The sequence below is a fragment of the Notolepis coatsorum genome (assembly GCF_963971535.1).
Source record: "Notolepis coatsorum genome assembly, chromosome: 10".
Classification (NCBI taxonomy): domain Eukaryota; kingdom Metazoa; phylum Chordata; class Actinopteri; order Aulopiformes; family Paralepididae; genus Notolepis; species Notolepis coatsorum.
In genome coordinates this window covers 46,971,653-46,990,881 of record NC_140174.1, presented here as the reverse complement: position 1 = coordinate 46,990,881, position 19,229 = coordinate 46,971,653, and the positions used below count along the sequence as shown (strand labels likewise).

Sequence of the window (19,229 nt, the reverse complement as noted above, 5' to 3'; positions counted from 1 at the left end):
CAGTTAAGCATGTACAATGTACAACAAGTTGAATGTACAAGAAAATAATAATGTAAAAAATAAGAGTAAAAAAAAAAACCTTACTCAGATCTTGGTATTATATAAGGTCTTCAGCTGTCCAGTGGGATACACCCAATCAGGTAGGGTAATATAGGTGGCAGCGGTGAACGGTAAGCATAACAATAATACATTAACATTAACAACCTCACATCAAGCAGGCCCTGAAATAAGGCAAAACATCTTACTCCCGAGCAAGGGCAACCAACAGTTTAGTTTAGTTTAGTTTCTTTAATAGTTGTCATACAGAAGTACAGAATACTTTTGTACAAAATGCTTCTTACTGTTGCGCTCCAGAGACTGTGCATGACAAGATAAGTATGAAATAAAAACATAGTAAAAATTAGAAGTAAAAAAAGAGGTCACAGTGTTCAGTTTAGACATATGTACAATGTTCGTAGACGTAGTTACCATACAATATACAATACTGTGCAGTGTACTAATATACAATACTATATAGTGCAAGGCATAAATGGACGAGGTGCAGTTTAGGTACAATTCACAGTAGGTGTACGAGTTGTAGTGCAAATCCTTTATCAATAAATATAAAGTGTAAGTGTGTTTGTGTGATCTAAAGTGTGGAGAGTGGGTGCTGCAGTGTGTTGTTTGTTTGAGTGAGTGTGTGCGTGTGGGTGTGTGTGCTGTGTGCATTTGATGGTTGTTGCATAGTGATTATTGTTCGTTTAGCGATTATTGTTCGTTTAGCAGCCTGATGGCCTGGGGATAGAAGCTCCTTCTGAGTCTTTCTGTGCTCGCCATAAGACTCCGGTATCGCTTGCCTGACGGCAGCAGTTCAAAGAGGCAGTTGTTCGGGTGGCTCGAGTCCTTAATAATTCTCTTAGCCTTCCCCTTGCACCGCTTGTTGTAAATGTTCTGGAGGGTGGGAAGCCCCCCTCTAATTGTGCGTTCGGCTGAACGTGTCACTCTTTGTAGTCTGCTACGGTCTTGTGCAGTGCTATTCCCAAACCAGGAGGTGATGTTGCCGGTCAGGATGCTCTCTATTGTACATGAGTAGAAGTTCCTAAGGATCTTCTGACTGACTTGGAACTTCCTTAGGCGCCTGAGGAAGTAGAGGCGTTGTCGTGCCTTCTTCACAACACTGTCAATGTGTGTGGTCCATGTCAAGTCCTCGGATATGTGGGCTCCGAGGTACTTGAAACTGTTCACTCTCTCAACTGGTGCCCCGTCGATGCTGAGGGGGCTGTAGTCCTTGACCCCCGACCTCCTGAAGTCCACAATCATCTCTTTTGTTTTGCTGACGTTCAGGGAGAGGCAGTTCTCCTGACACCACTGTGACAGGTTCTCTACCTCTTCCAGGTAGGCCCTTTCGTCGTTGGCAGAGATCAGGCCCACCACTACTGTGTCATCAGCAAATTTGATGATGGTGTTGTTGTTCCGCTGTGCTACGCAGTCATGTGTGTACAGGGAGTAGAGGAGGGGGCTCAGAACACAGCCCTGGGGGGCCCCTATGTTGAGCGTGATGGATGAGGAGGTGCAGTTGCCGGCTCTTACCACCTGGGGTCTGCCCGTCAGGAAGTCTAGGACCCACTGGCACAGGTCATAGTTCAAGCCCAGGTCCCTGAGCTTGGCTATGAGTTTGGAGGGGACTATGGTATTGAATGCTGAGCTGTAGTCGATGAACAGCATTCTCACATAGTTCCCCTGCCTCTTGTCCAGATGTGATGCTGCTGTGTGCAGCACATGGGCTATGGCGTCCTCCGTGGACCTGTTGGGGCGATATGCAAATTGCAGAGGGTCCAGGTTGATGGGGAGGGAGGAACAGATGTAGCCCTTCACTAGCTTCTCAAAGCACTTCATGGCTATGGAGGTGAGGGCTACAGGGCGGTAGTCGTTGAGGCAAGCGGGCGTAGATTTTTTGGGTACAGGGATGATGGTGGACTTCTTCAGACAGGTGGGGATGACGGCCTGTTCCAAGGACAGGTTGAAGATGTCAGTGAATACCGGGGCCAGTTGGTCGGCACAGACTTTTAGGACGCGGCCGGGGATGCCGTCCGGTCCTGCTGCCTTCCTGATATCCACTTTTTTAAAGATCCGTCTCACCTCATGCTCTGTTACCCTGAACACTGAGTCTCCATCAGCAGACCCCCCCCCCCCCCATTGCCGTGGTTTGTAGGCTGGTGTTGTTATTCACAGCCTCAAACCTCGCATAGAAGGAGTTGAGATCATTTGCTAAGGAGATGTCACTGTTCAGTTTGAGGGGGGTTCCTTTGTAGTCTGTCATTGTTCTGAGGCCCTGCCACATGCCCTGTTAAACACAAAAAAGGGTGCCTGATTGGGTGATATAGAATAAAATAAATTGGAAGAGGTGTGGGAGTGTGCGTGTGTCCATGCGTCTACAAATGGGTGTGTACCTGGGCATATGCCCTTCAGTGTTCGTGCATTTGCGTGCACATGATCCTATGTATGTGTGTGTATGCATCATAAGCAGCACGTACACACCGATACATCTCTCTTTCTATGTGGTCTCACCCGCCGCTGCGTGCACAATGTTCTTTCTGACGTAGCTCATTGCCTCCCCTGCATCGGTGAACTCTTTCTCTTTCCCCCCGTGCGTGATGCGAAGTCGGTCTGGAAAAAGAATGCTGTATCGGATGCCTTCACAGCCGCGTAATATCTTCCTCACCTCCGTAAACGCAGCCCTGGCCTTCGCGACGCCCGTGGCCTAGTCGGGTAACTGCAATAGACATTCCGTTGACCTGTAATGGAGCCTCAGCGCGCGCCCGTCTCAACACCTCGACACAATCCTGGTAATAGTGGAGTTTAGCCACGATAGCACGGGGCTTCCCGTCTGGCCTCTTCGGCCCCAGTGCTCTATGTGAGCGGTCCACCAGCACTTCATCGTCCATTTGCAGCACGTCTCTCGGTAGCTTTGAGACCGATGCAGTGGAACTTGAGCCGTCCGTCTCAGCTACTCCAAGTATCCTCACGTTACACCTCCTCATCCTTCCTTCCATGTCGTCACACTTTCCCCTGAGACCAGTCATCTCCGTCTTTAGGTCTTCGACTGTGACTTGTAGCGTTGCCACCTCGTCCGACCACCTCGAGAGACCACCCTCCACGTCCTTAACCGCAACCTCCATTTTGTTCATGTCCACACGCAGTGTCGCTACACAGCTTCGCATTTCCTCCTTTATCGCTTTCAAATAATTTCTGATAAGGTCGAACTCTTTGGAAAGTGCACCTTTCAATTCCGATTGTATTATCTCTGCGATTTCGGATTTCAGCGCGAGGAGAATCTCCGTCTTTAAGGCTGTGGTATCCACGCCGGCCATCTTTGACGGTGTGGTCGGTGGTGGCCCAGAGGCGGAACCCGAGGCTTTCTCAGGCCTACTTGTAGTCGGGACGTATCCGTATTTGCGAAGGTTTGATGCCATCTGTCCGTGTAAAAAATGACCAACGGTTTGAACAAATGTACCCTGAGTAAGATTCACTAAGTTATGTAAATCCGTAAGCTTATTAAATTAAGATAAAACAACAAAAAGTAGAGACTCGACGGGAGCGAGAACAAAAAAGCGTACTACTCCATTGCTCGCCTAGCCACGCCCCAGGCATAATACAGCATGTTGAGTAACTTTGGTTATAGAGAGATATTATTTTGTTATAAAATAATATAAACAATAATTGTCCATATCCATACAGAGGAGGCATATTTTAAATATATTAAAATGATAAGACATCTTTGAGTAAACTTCGAGTATCATTAGGTATCTTGAGGCTGAAGGCAGAGTGTCCTCTTTAAAAAAAATCACTATGGTCTAGGGCTGTCTTAAATACTTCGAAGCTTCGAAGCTTCGTTCGATGGCACAAGCTTCGAACATTAAAAAAATCGAAGTTTTAAAAAAAATAAAAAAATAAAATTCAAACGTTTTTTAAATTTTAAATTTATTTTTTTATTTTTTTATTTCGGTGTGTGTGTGCATGGGGCCATTGGGTGGGGCCGGGGGACAAATACACTGGAGGAAAGGAACCCAGCTCAGCACTGCCCAAACTATATCATCACTATTGCCTGTTTGAAGGATATCATCCTCAAACACATATACACCACCTACACGCCTATTCTCAGTCCTTGCCCCACAATGGTGGAATGAACTACCTACCCCAGTTAGGACAGCCGAATCCCGTCCAATCTTTCGCCGTCGACTAAAGACGCACTTCTTCAACCATTATCTGAAATAAAATAAAAAAAATCTAACCCTAACTAACCTTACTGTCATGCACTTGTCCTAATAAACTAACCTACACTGTAACACGCAACACTTTGATGAATATTGTTACTCAGCTGATAGAGTTGTATCCTTCCTGCTGACCTGTCGTACAGAACTTGTAAGTCGCTTTGGATAAAAGCGTCAGGTAAATGTAAATGTGAATGTAAATGCCTTGTAGAATTCCACACATAAGAAAGAAAGATACTGGGATGAATAAACAAAATAGGAAATAAAATGTAGAAATGCATGCAATACATAAATAAATATGAATCTCCATATATGAAATAGAACATTTAGATAAGGTGCTACTGAGATGTTTTGGTGAGTTCTTTGTTTTTTTGTGGAAGTAGCCCTTCTTAAAAATGCATGAACATTCACTGATAATTGGTCTGTAGTGGAGTCTACAAGGTCTACATTGCCGGACCATGTAGAATCCGGACCTTGTAGACTGACATAATTATGTGCATAGTTTAGTCTACACGGGCCATATTTCAAATAATCAAAATCTTACTTCATTCATCTTAAACATTCTTGATTTGGGGGATTGGTAGTTCCCATGAAATCTGAAGTTGTTCAAACGACAGCAGCGATCCACCTTGAATTAAATCACACAGCCGTGTTGGCTGCGTCACAGTCACGAAAGGGGCTACTTAATTCATTAATCCAATCCACTTTATTTATAGAGCACATTTAAAAACAACAAAGTTTACCAAAGTGCTGTACAAGTCCCACAACATAAGATATAAAAAAAAGAAAAAAATTATATATATATATATATATATATATATATATTAAAAAAAATTAATTCGAAGCTTCGAATTAAAATCGAAGCTCGGCCCCGAAGCTTCGATTGCCAAAAAAAAATTCGAAGGTCAGCCCTAATATGGTCACCCTTGAAGTCGCATGATAATTCACTTAGGGCGTGTTCACACCTGAAAGTCCGGGGATAGTCTTTCTGGTGGACCAAATGTGAAAATGATACATTGTTTGATTTTGGTCTGCGTTCACACTACCCTTTTTGGTGCGGATCTAATTTGTAAACAAAGGACATACAGTCCTAACTATCGCGCCACCGCAACCAGAAACACTGGCCTGGCCTGCTTCTAAGTTCAGTGGCCTGACTGCAAAAAAAAGTGTTTACTGGATGTTTACTGTTAATGCCTGTGTGTCTAATTTGATGTTATGTTTAAAAAATTATTAAAAAGAAAAATAGTAAAAAAAAAAAAATAAGAGAAATAGTAAAAGAAATTGCTTTTTTGTAAATGTTTTCAAGTACCACCAGCAGTACCACCAAGTACCACTAGTGGTACGCGTACCACAGTTTGAGAACCACTGGTTTACACAACTTGGTTTAATCCAAAAGTTCATTTGGAAACTTTGTATTTTGAAATAAGACATTCAGGGGATACCGGGTGTCTAAGTGGCGCAGTGGGCAAGGCGCTCGCCACTAACGCAGGAGATGCTGGGTTCGAGCCCAGCTCTTGGCGTTGCTACCAGCTTGGCTGGTCGTTCATACTAACACAATTGGCAGTGTTAGGGGTGGGAAAGCTGGTGGGTGGGGATTGGACGTTGTGGACAGCGACTCCTACAGGTTGGTTGGTGTGCCTGTACAGCAGAATCAGGAAGTAACGGGGGCAGCGTGAGCCTCCCACGCGTTACTCCTCGCCTCAGAGATCGCGCTGTACAGGTGAAAAGATGCGACAGCTGCCTCCTCGTGTACCGGAGGGGACACGTGATGCAAGGCGTGGTCCTCACTGCAGCCGACCAGTGGGAGGCATAGTCTGGCAACGTTCGAGACAGGGGAGGGGATAATTGAAGGGAGAATTGGCGAGGCGATCCGGTGAATTGGGATCCTGTGAATATTATTGTGCGGATCGGAATACGGGCGCACGCGTGGGAGCTCGCGCAAAATCGCAGAGATTTTTCCACGTTGTGCCTCGACCTTTTCCCGACGTTTTCGCTGATGGAAGTGCATTGAGTCGTGCCCCCCGCCGAGATATACATACGCATCCGCATACGGGCGCGTGCGTGGGAGCTCGCGCAAAATCACCCACATTTTTACACATTGTTCCACAACTTATGGAACTTATTTTTCCACAATTTATTTCAGTTAATGGTTGTCTGGGACCCTGAAGCTGGGAATGTAGAAACACAGTGCAGAGAACTGTATTCTGTTCACTAACGTTATTCATTGTAGCTGTTAAAGGAACATGAAGATAGATACCAGTTTCCTCTCTGTGCGTTCAGTAGAAGGCTATCTGGCTGCATGTTAGCTTAGCACAATGAATGGAAGTGGACATGACCGGTTAGCCTTCGGGAGAGGTGTTAGTTGGACAATGCCTAGGCTAACCAGTCATGTCCGCTTCCATTCATTGTGCTAAGCTAGGCCAATATGCAGCCAGATAGCTTTCTACTGAACGCAGAGAGAGGAAACTGGTATCTATCTTCGTGTCTCTCTCTGGAGAAGACGATAAGCGAATTTCCCAAAATGTTGGCGTGTTCCTTTAAGTTAATACCTGAAAAAACTAGTTGGATATAGAAGCTCATAGTGTGATATCCTACTATATTTAAAATACGAAAATCCTTCGTGGTGAGTTTGACGAGTCCGTCTGTCAACAAAGAACGTTGGAAAGATCAGCAAATGTATTTCCAAGAAACAGCAGGGTGACTATAATCAGTTGTCAACAGCACCTCATAAAACCACATATGCACCTTCCTTGCATATTCATTCCATACTCAAAGTTGCCTAAGCCACTCATTAACTCCTTTACGACTTCTGCAGCTCTATCGCTACATGTTTCATGTTGTGCTAATATGAAATGTATTTTACACACCTGTAGATTCATTCAAACCGGTGTTGTGAGCACATGGGTTGATACTGTCTCCTGTGCTGTGGCACAATTAATGAAAAACACACTTCTTCAATCAATATCTGAAAAAACTACAAAAAGAAATGCTAACCTTCTTACTGTCTACGATCATGCACTCTTCCTAATATACTATGTCTACTACTATGCACTCAACACTCAAGTTTCAACACTTTGATGAACATTGTTACTCAGCTGATAGAGTTGTACCCTTCCTGCTGACTTGTCATACAGAACTTGTAAGTCGCTTTGGATAAAAGTGTCAGCTAAATGACAAAATGTAAATAATAATTGTTTGGGGATTGCTTGTTGTTTAAGGCATGGGGCTGTCGAGGGGTGTGACGAGTACACATTAACTCATTCTGCGCCATCGCTTAATCCACGAGATGGCGCTAGCTTTTTTTTTGTTGTTGTTGATTGTTGATTTTTTGTTTGTTTGTTTTATCTTGCAAACTTTAACTTTTTTTGTTCTTTTCTGGATAGTTTTTTGTTGATTTTTGATTGTTGATTTATTTTTGTTTGTTATATTTTGAAAGCTTTAATTTATTTTTTTTTATTTTTTTATTAGGGGTAGGTTGCTCTATAAGCCTTCGGCTTCAAACCTATCCTTTTTCGTTTGTTTATTTGTGAAAATGTTCGAAATGTTTGTTAATTTATTTGTAAACATTCAAAATAAAATAATTCATTCATTCTAGTACGCCACCGCTGTAAGTCAATGGGGGGACTGCGATATTTGCGAGTCCTTAAAATATATCTTAAATTAAAGCTATGGGTCTAATACACCCATCGATTATCAGTGAGTTGCTTCCAGTCAACATGTACAAAACGGATTGTTTTTTCAGCGGTACATTTCCGTTTTATACCTTTTGAATATGAGTATAACTTTGGGTGCTTCTGAGTCATTCCAGAGAAAGACGCGATAATAGCGTTTTAGTGGAATACACTAAACACGTAATTTTCTGCCTGATTATCGAATCTTCCTGAAATCTACGCTAGATCATCATTATTATCCTTACTCGTGCAAGCATGCAATGTGGTTTAGACCGGCGCGCCCCCCCCCCCCCCCCCCCCCCCCCCCTCCTGCACCCAACGGCAGCAGCCACATTACAGACACAGAGACGGCATCGATCGGGGTAGAAATAAATATCAGATCAACGATCAAATGTATTATAGTGTTCTTACCTTGTATCTGATGTAATGCAAAAGAAATAATCCAATTATCTGATCGCCATTCCAAATACTGCTCGTGGAGGTCCGTACCACATTACTGACCGTTTCACAATGACGGGCGGGCGGGGTTACTGTTCCAATGCATCGTTGTATCTGACTACCTCGCCTGAGTATTTAAACCCCGCCCGCACGGCTCGGATCGTCCCAGAAAAGAAACTACACCATTCCCAGTGGAGTGCAATACCCGCTGGAAGGCGTAGGCGGCGGTATTTGCCCTTTTGCGAGCTCAGACCCATTCCCAACGATAACATCAGGCTGGATGGATGAAAATGAATGGATATCGCTAATAAAAGAAATAATGATTAAAACCCGACTATACTCGCTCAAGCGATGGTGAGTTAACCCGACTATCATTGTGACTGGCGCTGAATGAGTTAAAATAGACTAGAGGATTTTGATTACATAAAATATTTATTTTATAAATATCCATTTTACTTTAGATTCGTTCTCCGTGATTTTCGAACATAGCCTATATTTGTGCTTTTTGAAAACGTCAGGCATTGTGGATGAAGCCAGCTTATGCAATTTAAGAACCAACTGGAGATGAGAAAAACAACGAGAACAGCTGTTGTCGTCTCTGCTGTGTTCATCGTATAGAATAATATAGAAAAAGGTTTATGAACATGACACAGTCGACAAGGCGGTGTGGCCCAGGATGCATTCATGTACACACTGCTAAAAGAATGGCAATACTTGCGCAAAATCACCCAAACCTTTCCACGTTGTGCATCACAGAACTTTGCTCTCGTCTCACTGATGCACATCTGCAAGACAGAGTTGCAGTGTCAGGTTACACATCATATTACAATACACTGAAACGGTTAAGCAGCCACTCATCTGGCTCTGCATCTCTAAATATGCATTCTATGCGTACTTATATTGCTTCGAGAATGAGGCCCAATGTGTCTTGGGTGCATCACACCTGTACCTGGAGCCATCCACTGTGACGCATGTTGATACGAAGTCTGAACAGGGCCTTTGATTGGGGAAAAGTATTACTATAGACTGATTTTGTTATATATATATATATATATATATATATATATATATATTTTTTTTTTGTATTATCTTTTTCCTCCTTCTTTTTCCGATTTTTCTCCCATCCCAATGTTAGTCGTTATGCCAATTTCCAATCCCCCCTTCCTGGTCGTTGCGCACTCTACCCCCTACCGTCGGTCTGGGAGGGCGGAGACTATCACATGCTTCCTCCGACACATGTGTAGCCAGCCCACCGCTTCTTTTCACCTGGCAGCGCGGACTCTCACTGGGAGAGTGTAACGTGTGGAAGGTCACACTACCTCTCCCAGATCCTTCCCTTGCTGTGCAGGCGCCCCGACCAGGACCCACCCACGCCGGCTTCCCACCCGCTAACACTGCCAATTGTGTTAGTATGGACGGTCGGCCAAGCCGGAGGCACCACAGCCGGATTCGATCCCACTGGTTCTGTGGTGGTAGACAGACGCTTAGTCTGCTGCGCTACCCGGCCGCCTGGATTTTGTTATATTTTAAAGGTGCTATAGATAAAATTTTATGTAGAGTAATCATTTAAAAAAGAAAAATGCATCCACAGAGCTTTTAGAAAGGTGCAAAATAAAAGTAACATTTTAATTGATAATTTATCCCCCCCAAAAAAAAATTGCGGGTCCAAAATGATTGTTATTTACATCTCACAGGCATGTATCCCCTCCCTACTTTCCATTTCCCCCACGTGGAATGCACCTGCTTGGATAAGTGACATGCTGGTGCTCTAGTGTGACATCTATCTCCAGGACCTCCTCTCCCCTCAACCTGCGTCCAGATCACTCGGGTCTGGCAGCCAAAACCTCCTCGCCATCCCACACACTAGGCTGTCGACCATGGGGCACCGTGCTTTTCCCGCACTGGGAATCAGCTGCCGGGGTCCATCAAGGCCTCAGTCTCCATTGCTGCCTTCAAGGCCAGCCTTAACACATTGGGTGCCACGCCCCTTTGACCAGATAACCTTTTGAGTGCCAGCGCTTTAGTCAATGGGAGGTCGGGGATATTTGCGAACGCTTAAACTATATCTTAAATTATGGCTATGGGTCTAAAACACCCCTCGCTTATCAATGACTTGCTTGCCGTCAACATGTATGAAACGGATTGTTTTTTCATTGGTACATTTCCGTTTTATACCGTTTTGAATACGAGTATAGTTTTGGAGAGTTCTAGTAATTTCAGAGAAATTCCGCGATAATAGCCCTTTAGTGGAATACACAAAACACGTTGTAATTTTTCGGCTGATTTATGAATCGTTTTCAAATAAACACTAGATTATCGATAGTATATGTGTACTTATGCACGCTAGAGAAGTGGGCTGAAAAATCTATTATCCATGACCTGGTCAGCGCTAACGTCATACACGCACACACACACACACACACACACACACACAGACACGTTGTGATCGAAAAAAAACATCTGATTAACCCAATACTGGTAAAATAGAGTCCTTACCTCACATCGGATGTTCTGCAAAAAGATTAATCCAATTCCTGATCGCCATTCCAAATATTGATCGCGTTTATTGATCCAACGTTATAGTCCGAAACACATAATCGACGCTGCTCTGAGGGTCCTCAGTCAATCTGGTAACACGATACTGCATGCCAGAGATGGGAAAACCCTGGACCGGACTTTTTTTCTGATGCACATTGCCACCCAATCCAATCCAATGATGTGCATTACCATCCGGGAGACGATAGGCGGCGGTATTTGCCCTTTTCGAGCTCAGACCCATTCACAATGATAACGTCAAGCTGGATGGATGAAAAATGAATGGATATCGCTAATAAAAGAAAAACGATTAAATAACGAGAAAATGGCGAGTTAGGACGACTAATCTCGTCGTTGGCACTCAAAGTATTAAAGGTCCTGTGTCTTATAAATGGCCTTTTCCAGTGTTTAGCATTGTTTTCTAGCAATGGGGGGTTAGTATCAATGGGTCTGTGTCTCTAATTACCATATTGGCAGATTGCTCTAATTCAGTTGAGACAATCTCCTCCACCAGTGAATTAAGTCATTCTGATTTGACTGTTTTGCTGACGTTAATAAGGCACTGATCTGCATAACTAACGCCCCCTCTATGGTTGTAGCGCAACCATGCAAGTGGAAATACCTGCACTTCCTCAAGCGGGTGCCGACAGAAAGAGGCAGAGAACGAGCGAGCGAGAGAGAGATAGAGAGGGACAGGAGCTTCTGTCGGGGAAACAAACAAACACGCATTTACACACACAACCTGACCGACGCACACACAACCTGACCGGCGCACGGGGAAACACAAACACACGCATTTACACACACACAACCTGACCGGCGCACGGGAAAACACAAACACACGCATTTTACACACAACCTGACCGGCGCGCGTGGAGGGTCTTCTTCCTGGTAGAGAGAGAGAGAGAGAGAGAGAGAGGGACCGCGCACAGGAGTGTGTGAATGTGTGTGTGCGCGGGGCTGGTGTGGGGCTTCTCCCCCATCACTGATATCACTGTCAAAATATCTTTGACTCCCACGCGCACTCCCATATTCCGATCCGTGCAATAATATTCAGAGCGGTATATATTGTCATTTGAAACAAGTTACCAATGCATTGCCCCGTGGGATTATGCCCTCCCGCGGCGAAATTAATTAGTATCCCCCTCAATCTCTCTATATCTCTCTCTGTGCCAGTCGCAGACTGTGGGCGACTGTCACTCAAAGCGCTTATGGGCGGAGCGCAGCACAAACAGCTTGGAATCTTGAAGTCGAAAATTTTAGCTTTTGAGTACCGGTAATTGATTAAAAATATAAAACAATGAATTTTTTTGAAAAAAACTTTACAGATGTGTTCCATAGACTCACAGGAATTGTGTAAATTTGCCCAAATAGTTAGGGCTGACCTTCAATTTTTTTTTGGAATTCGAAGCTTCGCAGCCGAGATTCGATTTTAATTCGAAGCTTTGAAATTAAAAAAAGTTAAAAAAAAAAATGTTATTAAAAAATTTAAAATTACTTACAATAATTTTTTATTATGTTGTGGGACTTGTACAGCACTTTGTTCAACTTGATCAGTGCTGTAAAGTTTAAACCTTTTTAAATCTTAGACTAACAACACTTTGCTTCCATGAAATATTGTAAGCCGTCATTTGAGGCTTTATAAAAGCAGCACAATGAACACAAATCTGTCAGTGCCGAGTCCGACCTCATCTTAAATAACAAACAGCATTGCTTGTTGTAATTAACAAAGAGAGGCAGAGTTGATTTTGCTAAAAATTAAATAAAAATAAATAAAAAATTCATATATATTTTTTTATAATCGAATTTTATTTTCATATTCGAATCCCATGCCCATCGAACGAAGCTTCGAAGTATTTAACACAGCCCTACAAATAGTGAAAGGAATAGCAATGCATGTCCCCTTTAACACTTTCAGAGCCGGCCGTGTTTTCCTTTTTACCCCCTTGAATGCCCATCAACCACTTCAATGTTAGCGTTAATATCGCCTAATCTATGTTTTAAATTATGTGTCTAATCTGCCAGTCGCTTATCAATGACTCATTTTCCAGTCAACATTGTCGAAGCGGATTGTTTTTTTATCGGTTCATTTCCGTTTTATAGCATTTTGAAAAGCCCTCGTTTTCACGGAAAATAAAAATAATCCGTGATAAACGCCCTGTACTGGAATATTCTAGAACGTTGTCATTTTTCGGCCTATTTATGAATCGTTTTCAAATAAACGCTAGATTATCATTATGTGTACGTATGCACGCTGGTGCCACGAGCTGAAAATTGATTATCTTAGTTCCTGATCGCTCGCACAGCCAAACAGCCATATTACACATAGGGGAAAAGCTTATATCTCTGTGAAAACAGGTCTGATATCCTAAGACTGGTAAAATAGATTCCTTACCTGAGATCAGATGGTATCCAAAAAGATTATTCCAATTCCTGATCGCCATTCCAAAAATCGATCCTTTTATTGATCCAATGCTACGTACTGTAAAGACATATTACACGCTGTTCTGATGGTCCACAATGACTCCGAGCGTCTCGGGGTACATGCGTGAGAAGTAAAATGTGGATTCCGGAGTTTTTCTTTCTCATCCATTTTCATTGAGTCCATTCCAAAAGGGTGCATTACCATCTGGGAGATGATAGGGGGTGCTTTTTTCACATCTGAGCGCCTGGTGGGGCTGGTTTCCCAACGGTAGACTCGGTTGATGAAATATGAATTCAGATCGCTAATAAAAAGAAATCACGCTAATTGTCGTGGTGGGCATTCAGGGGGCGGGCTGCTAACACGTGTTATGTCGTTTTGGGCATTCAAAGTGTTAAAACCCATTTGTTTTGCTCTGCCTTCGAATAGGGCCTGTTTTTTTTATCTGCTCCTGCTTTGTTTTTTTATTTTATTCATTTGAAATGTTTTTATGTTTTAAAACTTTTTATTCTTATCTTATTTTTATTCATTTGGATGTTTTCTTGTTTTAAACCTTTTTATTCTATTTTTTTATTTATTTTTCCTTCTGCTGTGAAGCACCTTGAGAGCTCACTGAGTTTAAAGTGTGCTATATAAATTAAATCTATTATTATTATATTATCTAGTGGCTGAATGTTACCTGTAGCACCTTTTTAATGAAAATGTAAAAATACATTGAATTTCTTTACAAGATCTCAAGGCACACCTGAACTGAGTTCAAGGTACACCAGTTGAGAACCATTGACGCACACATGCACACACGCATACTTTCAGCATGCGTCGATCCACTATCTGAATTCTTGGTTGGGTTGAACATTGGAACACTCAATCATTCCCCTTGTATGCACACGAGACTCTGTCTACAAGAAACATTGTGAACAAGGCTTTGTCCAAAGACACAACCTCTAATTTGGTCTTGCCCTGGTCTGGTTAGAGAGAAGAATACACGCAAGACGTTTTACTCGTTTTATTTTTCCTACACTGCTGTTCTTGCTTTGCGGTTACGATGGCATGTAGCGTGAGAGTGAGAGCGGCTTTTATAGTCATTCAGCCATAGCCTCAGGACGAGGATGCACACTCACTCTCATTCTTTGGTTTGGATCGACATTGGGGATTTCTACATATGCTTCCCTTTTAGTTGTGGGTTTGGCCAACCAGATTCCCCACTGGAACGTGAAACCGCATCAACATTACCTACTCACTCACTCACTCTTTCCTGCTTTGTCTTTCTCTCAGGTCTGTGGTATTACCTCCAGGGGCAGGATCGGCCTTGCCTGACTCTGATTGGCTCTCCTAATTTTGGTTACCGCTCAGTTCACCGTGACCTGGAGGCTCAGATCGCCATAGTAACTGAGAACCGGGAACTACAGGTCCAGCTGCAGGAGGTAAGGTCTTTCAAGTTGCTGCCAGTGGGAACAGATGACTCAGAATCACACACACACACACACACACACACACACACACACACACACACACACACACACACACACACACACACACACACACACACACACGCACACGTACGTACCCTTATTAGGACATCAAGGCAGCACTCCCTTCACTTATCAAGGACAATCCTCGGGCATCATCCATCATCCACTCCGGGTCTAATGACATTAAGTATCAACAGTCTGAGATATTGAGGGAGGACTTTAGGGCCTTGATCTCCACAGTCCAGTCTTTTAAGAAAGCCTTTATTATCTCTGGTCCCTTTCCCTCCCCTCGGTATGGGGATGGCAAGTACAGCAGGATCCGTGAACTTCATATCTGGCTGAAGAGTTACTGTTCCCTAAATACGATTCCGTATATAGACAATTTCTATGTTTTCTGGAGACGTCCGGAGCTCTTTGCTAGGGATGGCCTTCATCCCAACTGGAATGGAGCCTGGCTGCTCTCCGTGGGTATGGTCATGGCTCTGAGATCCGCAGTAAGTGGGAGTAGGGAACTGGACCGGAAACATAGAACGTCGGGCTGACAGCCACCCCACAAGCATGCCAGGGTACAGGCTCGTAGCGAGCCTGCTAGTCATGCTAAACCGATGGAGCCTGCCAATCCCTATACCTTTCCTAACCATGCTGGGTCCCTCCTCCACCAGGCTCCCCACTCCTCTCTTTCTATCTCTATCCTTAACCCGGTATATCCAATCAAAACTAGAATACCGTAATTCCTCTAATAGTAACCCCGGCTTGTATTTGTTTCAACTGTAGCGGGTACCAGGCTTGTATTAGGAGGAGGCCTGTATAAGAGGGAGGCCTATATTTCAAATTTTCAAACGGATCATAATGAATAAATCAACATTTTGTGTCAGTTTGAACCCAGTAAAATGTACTGGGTTCATTTATTGAAACCAAGTACTGTATGAAATAGTAAACAGTGCAATTACAGGTGGTCACTGGTCATTTCAACGTTTTCAAAGTGAAATCAAGTAACTAGCTCAGTATGCAGCTCAGTATATTAGTAACCCGGCTTGTATTAGGAGGCCGGCTTATAATTGCTTAGCTCAAGAGCGCACCCGGCCATTAATAGAGACCCGGCTTGTATTTGAGACCCGGTTACTATTAGAGGAATTACGGTATCTCGTTACGCTCCGCTTTACCCAGCTCGTCCTTGTGCGATAAACCATGCCACAGAGCCTTTGTCTACCGCGCTCCCTACCTGTGGAACAAATTACCTGCCGTCGTCAGGGGTGCCTGCTCTGTCGAAGCTTTTAAATCCCTGCTTAAGACCCATCTTTTTTCTCTCTCCTTCAACCTACCCTGATATCACCTGGTCGGGGCCTGACCCTTAGATTAATCTGTCTAGTTTAGTTAGGATGTCTATTTATTTCCTTGTCTGCTTTTCTGCAGACATAGGAGAACCTTTTAACCTCTGTCTCTGTCTTCACAATTTTCTTATATACTATGATTCTACTGTCACCATGTATGCATATGCTCACTACTTGTATTTATTGCTTCATCTCCGCCCACTACAAACATGGGAACTCTCTAACCCCCTCCTATTGCTAGGTATTAGTGAGTTTTTCCTTACCTTCGCGTGGGGTATGTCTGGGAGTGTTGCATTTATTTTATTTTTTGCATTTATTTAATATTTTTTGGACCTTATGGTGTTCTTGTTTTGTTCTTGACTTATTGTGATGTTTCTTCTTGACTTGTTTACGGCCCATGGGGACATTAACGTGTGTTGTCGGGTCTTACAAATAAATTTGATTTGATTTATTGACTTGACCTAACCTTGACCGTAAAGAAAATCTTTCACCTTGTTGGCTCATTTCCCCCTTAACTCATTCTCTGCCACGCTGGCCGCGCATCTTGCAGTCAGTAGGTCGGCTTTTCGTGACTTTTCGCGATAATTCATGATCTTTGCGGAGCTATTTGTATATTCTATATTATAGCTATGGGGAAAATGGTATGGCTAATTTGACACACTATTTGCCGTACAGCATGAATGAATCTATGTTTTTCAATGTGTATATAATGTATATATCGGTGGGTGACAGCATCTGCTATTAGATATTAGTTGTAAGAGGACAGTATCAGTCACTATGTCTGGCTCTAGTGAGGCTGCAGACGAGGGCCTGTTGTCAGCTGAGCTCTCAAGCAAGCCAAGGTCATTGTGTGCAGCGGCACTGGGCTCTCACATGGTGGTGTGGCCACATCGTTTAGTAATATCAACATCGCCGTTCAGGGCTGTATGTTAACTTTTTTTGCACATAGCACTGGTGCTACAGAGGTTGATAGTTTTGTAGCACAGGCCAAAATCTTGTAGCACAAGTATAAAACGCGTTATATTTGTAACAGTCACAAATGTGCCTATTGTATTTGTGTTATTTAGTTGCAGTGCCATGTTTGGCTGTCATTTAGTATATCGCCATGTGTTATTATTACTATGATACTCTCATATGCTATTTTCAATTAATATCATAAACAACATAAGGAATATTAGCATAATTTTGAGTGGACTGAAGGAATGAGTCAGCGTTAATAGTTTTAAATGCAAATAATTTATTGAAACATAGAAGTGGGGTCGGTTGGGACACACACACACACAATGGGGGACCCTGATGTAAACAAGACAAACGTCTTTCTCTGGTCTGCATCCCCTTAACAATTGTGTGTATTGAGCCGTACTGTACCCATTCTGCAATCTGTTAAATAAAGTTTTCATTCATTCATTCACACACACTGTTTCAACTCACCACCCCTGCATCATATTGTAGTCTAGTCTGTCTTCAAACTTCCACTCCTCTCGAAACTTGTTTATATTTGAATATCATCATTATCTGTCCATCCTCAGTTTACTATAATATACTCCTGTCCTGAGTCCTGACTAGTGACTTCATCGTCTTTCCAAACGCACGCACGCACACACACACACAGGGAAGGGGAGAGAGTGCCCCCCCATTTCCCTTTCCACACTGTGTCTGCTGGCTCTGCGCCTCTGATCAGGATTAGCTTGTTAGCTTGCTAACGTTGTAGTGATTGTAATGGTACATAAACGTTAATTTCGGGCGATGTGCGCATAAAGGAATGGCGACGGTGCAAAGCATGTAGATGCATTTGACCCGTTGCGAGAAAGAAAAAACACCACAGACTTATTTCGGGACGTGTAGGCGCACTGCTGTGTTAACGCAGCAGTGCGCACCAACCGACCAACGCGCTGCTCCTTGCAGAAGCACGGATAGGGCGGATACGACTCGTCGAGTTGTCACAAGAGTTTTTTCAAAATAAGAGTATCATATGCACCTGAACGTTGCTAGCTTTCGGAGCCTAGCTGGAGCTGCGCGTGGGCAGAAATGAGACCCGCTACAGGATTTTCAAAATAAGAGTATCTATATGAACCGAATCCCTATCGCACCAGTGCTACTGAAGTAAATCCATCCATCACACAGACGGCTGTTGCTGTAGCACGTGCGATATATATGTCGCACTGTACACCCCTGCCGTTGCTATAGTGATTTGGGTCAAAAGTGCCGTTGCCATAGTAACAGTCACGAGAGAGAGGTCGACATCGCGAGACTTGAAGACGGTAAGCTGTGGGGTCTTCAGGAGACTAGCCAGATTGAGACACGACGCACAGGCGAGCAGACGCATTGATCAGAGACTTTGAGATCCCTCCTCACCCTCGCTGGGTGGGGGAGGGGAATATGACACATCATCGCTAGCTTCGGCTAACAGGGGAGGTTTTGGCCGACGACGAGGCCCAGAACCATTCGACTAATAGCATAAGAAACGGTGGAGAAGAATGAATTAAGACTGTTCAAGGACATTACAGAACTGTGTTACATCTGGTACGAGGCTATGTTTATCAAAATAAACATGAGGATCTAAGGAAAGAGATCACGTTGCAGTGTCGTTTCTTCTGACTACGGATGTACTAACAGGGGTTGATACAGTGTGAGACAGCTAATGAGATATCCAAGTAAAATGACACAACGCAGAGGCCAGTCACGGAACAGCAGCTGATGAGTGGATTAAATGATTAAAGGCTAGAAACACGGTTATCTAACAAGCATGTAAAAAGGAGTTCGTTTCTACACACTGTAGTTTGTAATTTATTTCCGAAAGAATCCAGTATTTTTCCATGGATCGCGAGATGTGCAATAAGCACGAATCGTTCAAATACTCCTAAATCAAAGGTATATAACATGTACATATGTACCTTCACAAAATCAAAATAATCGGGGGGGGGGGGGGGGGGGGGGGGGGGGGTAGTCTTACCCCGAAAATCCGATTGTTGGAAAAAGCCTAGTTTATGACCGGTACAGCAATCCACTGCGATCGTTACATAAACATGTTCAATGTTTGCTAAAATAAACTTAGGGGGTTCTTACCTTAGCCAGAAGGTACTCCAAAAAGAATAATTCCAATGATCCCA

At 43.5% G+C, this 19,229-nt stretch overlaps 1 protein-coding gene across 1 annotated transcript in view; it reads left to right on the top strand.

The window, feature by feature from the left end:
- pgs1 (phosphatidylglycerophosphate synthase 1) overlaps positions 1–19,229 on the top strand; it is a 104,530-nt gene that overhangs the window by 62,202 nt on the left and 23,099 nt on the right. The window contains 1 exon segment of the mRNA XM_084322861.1: positions 14,592–14,740. Coding sequence (XP_084178987.1) covers positions 14,592–14,740 — 149 coding nt within the window.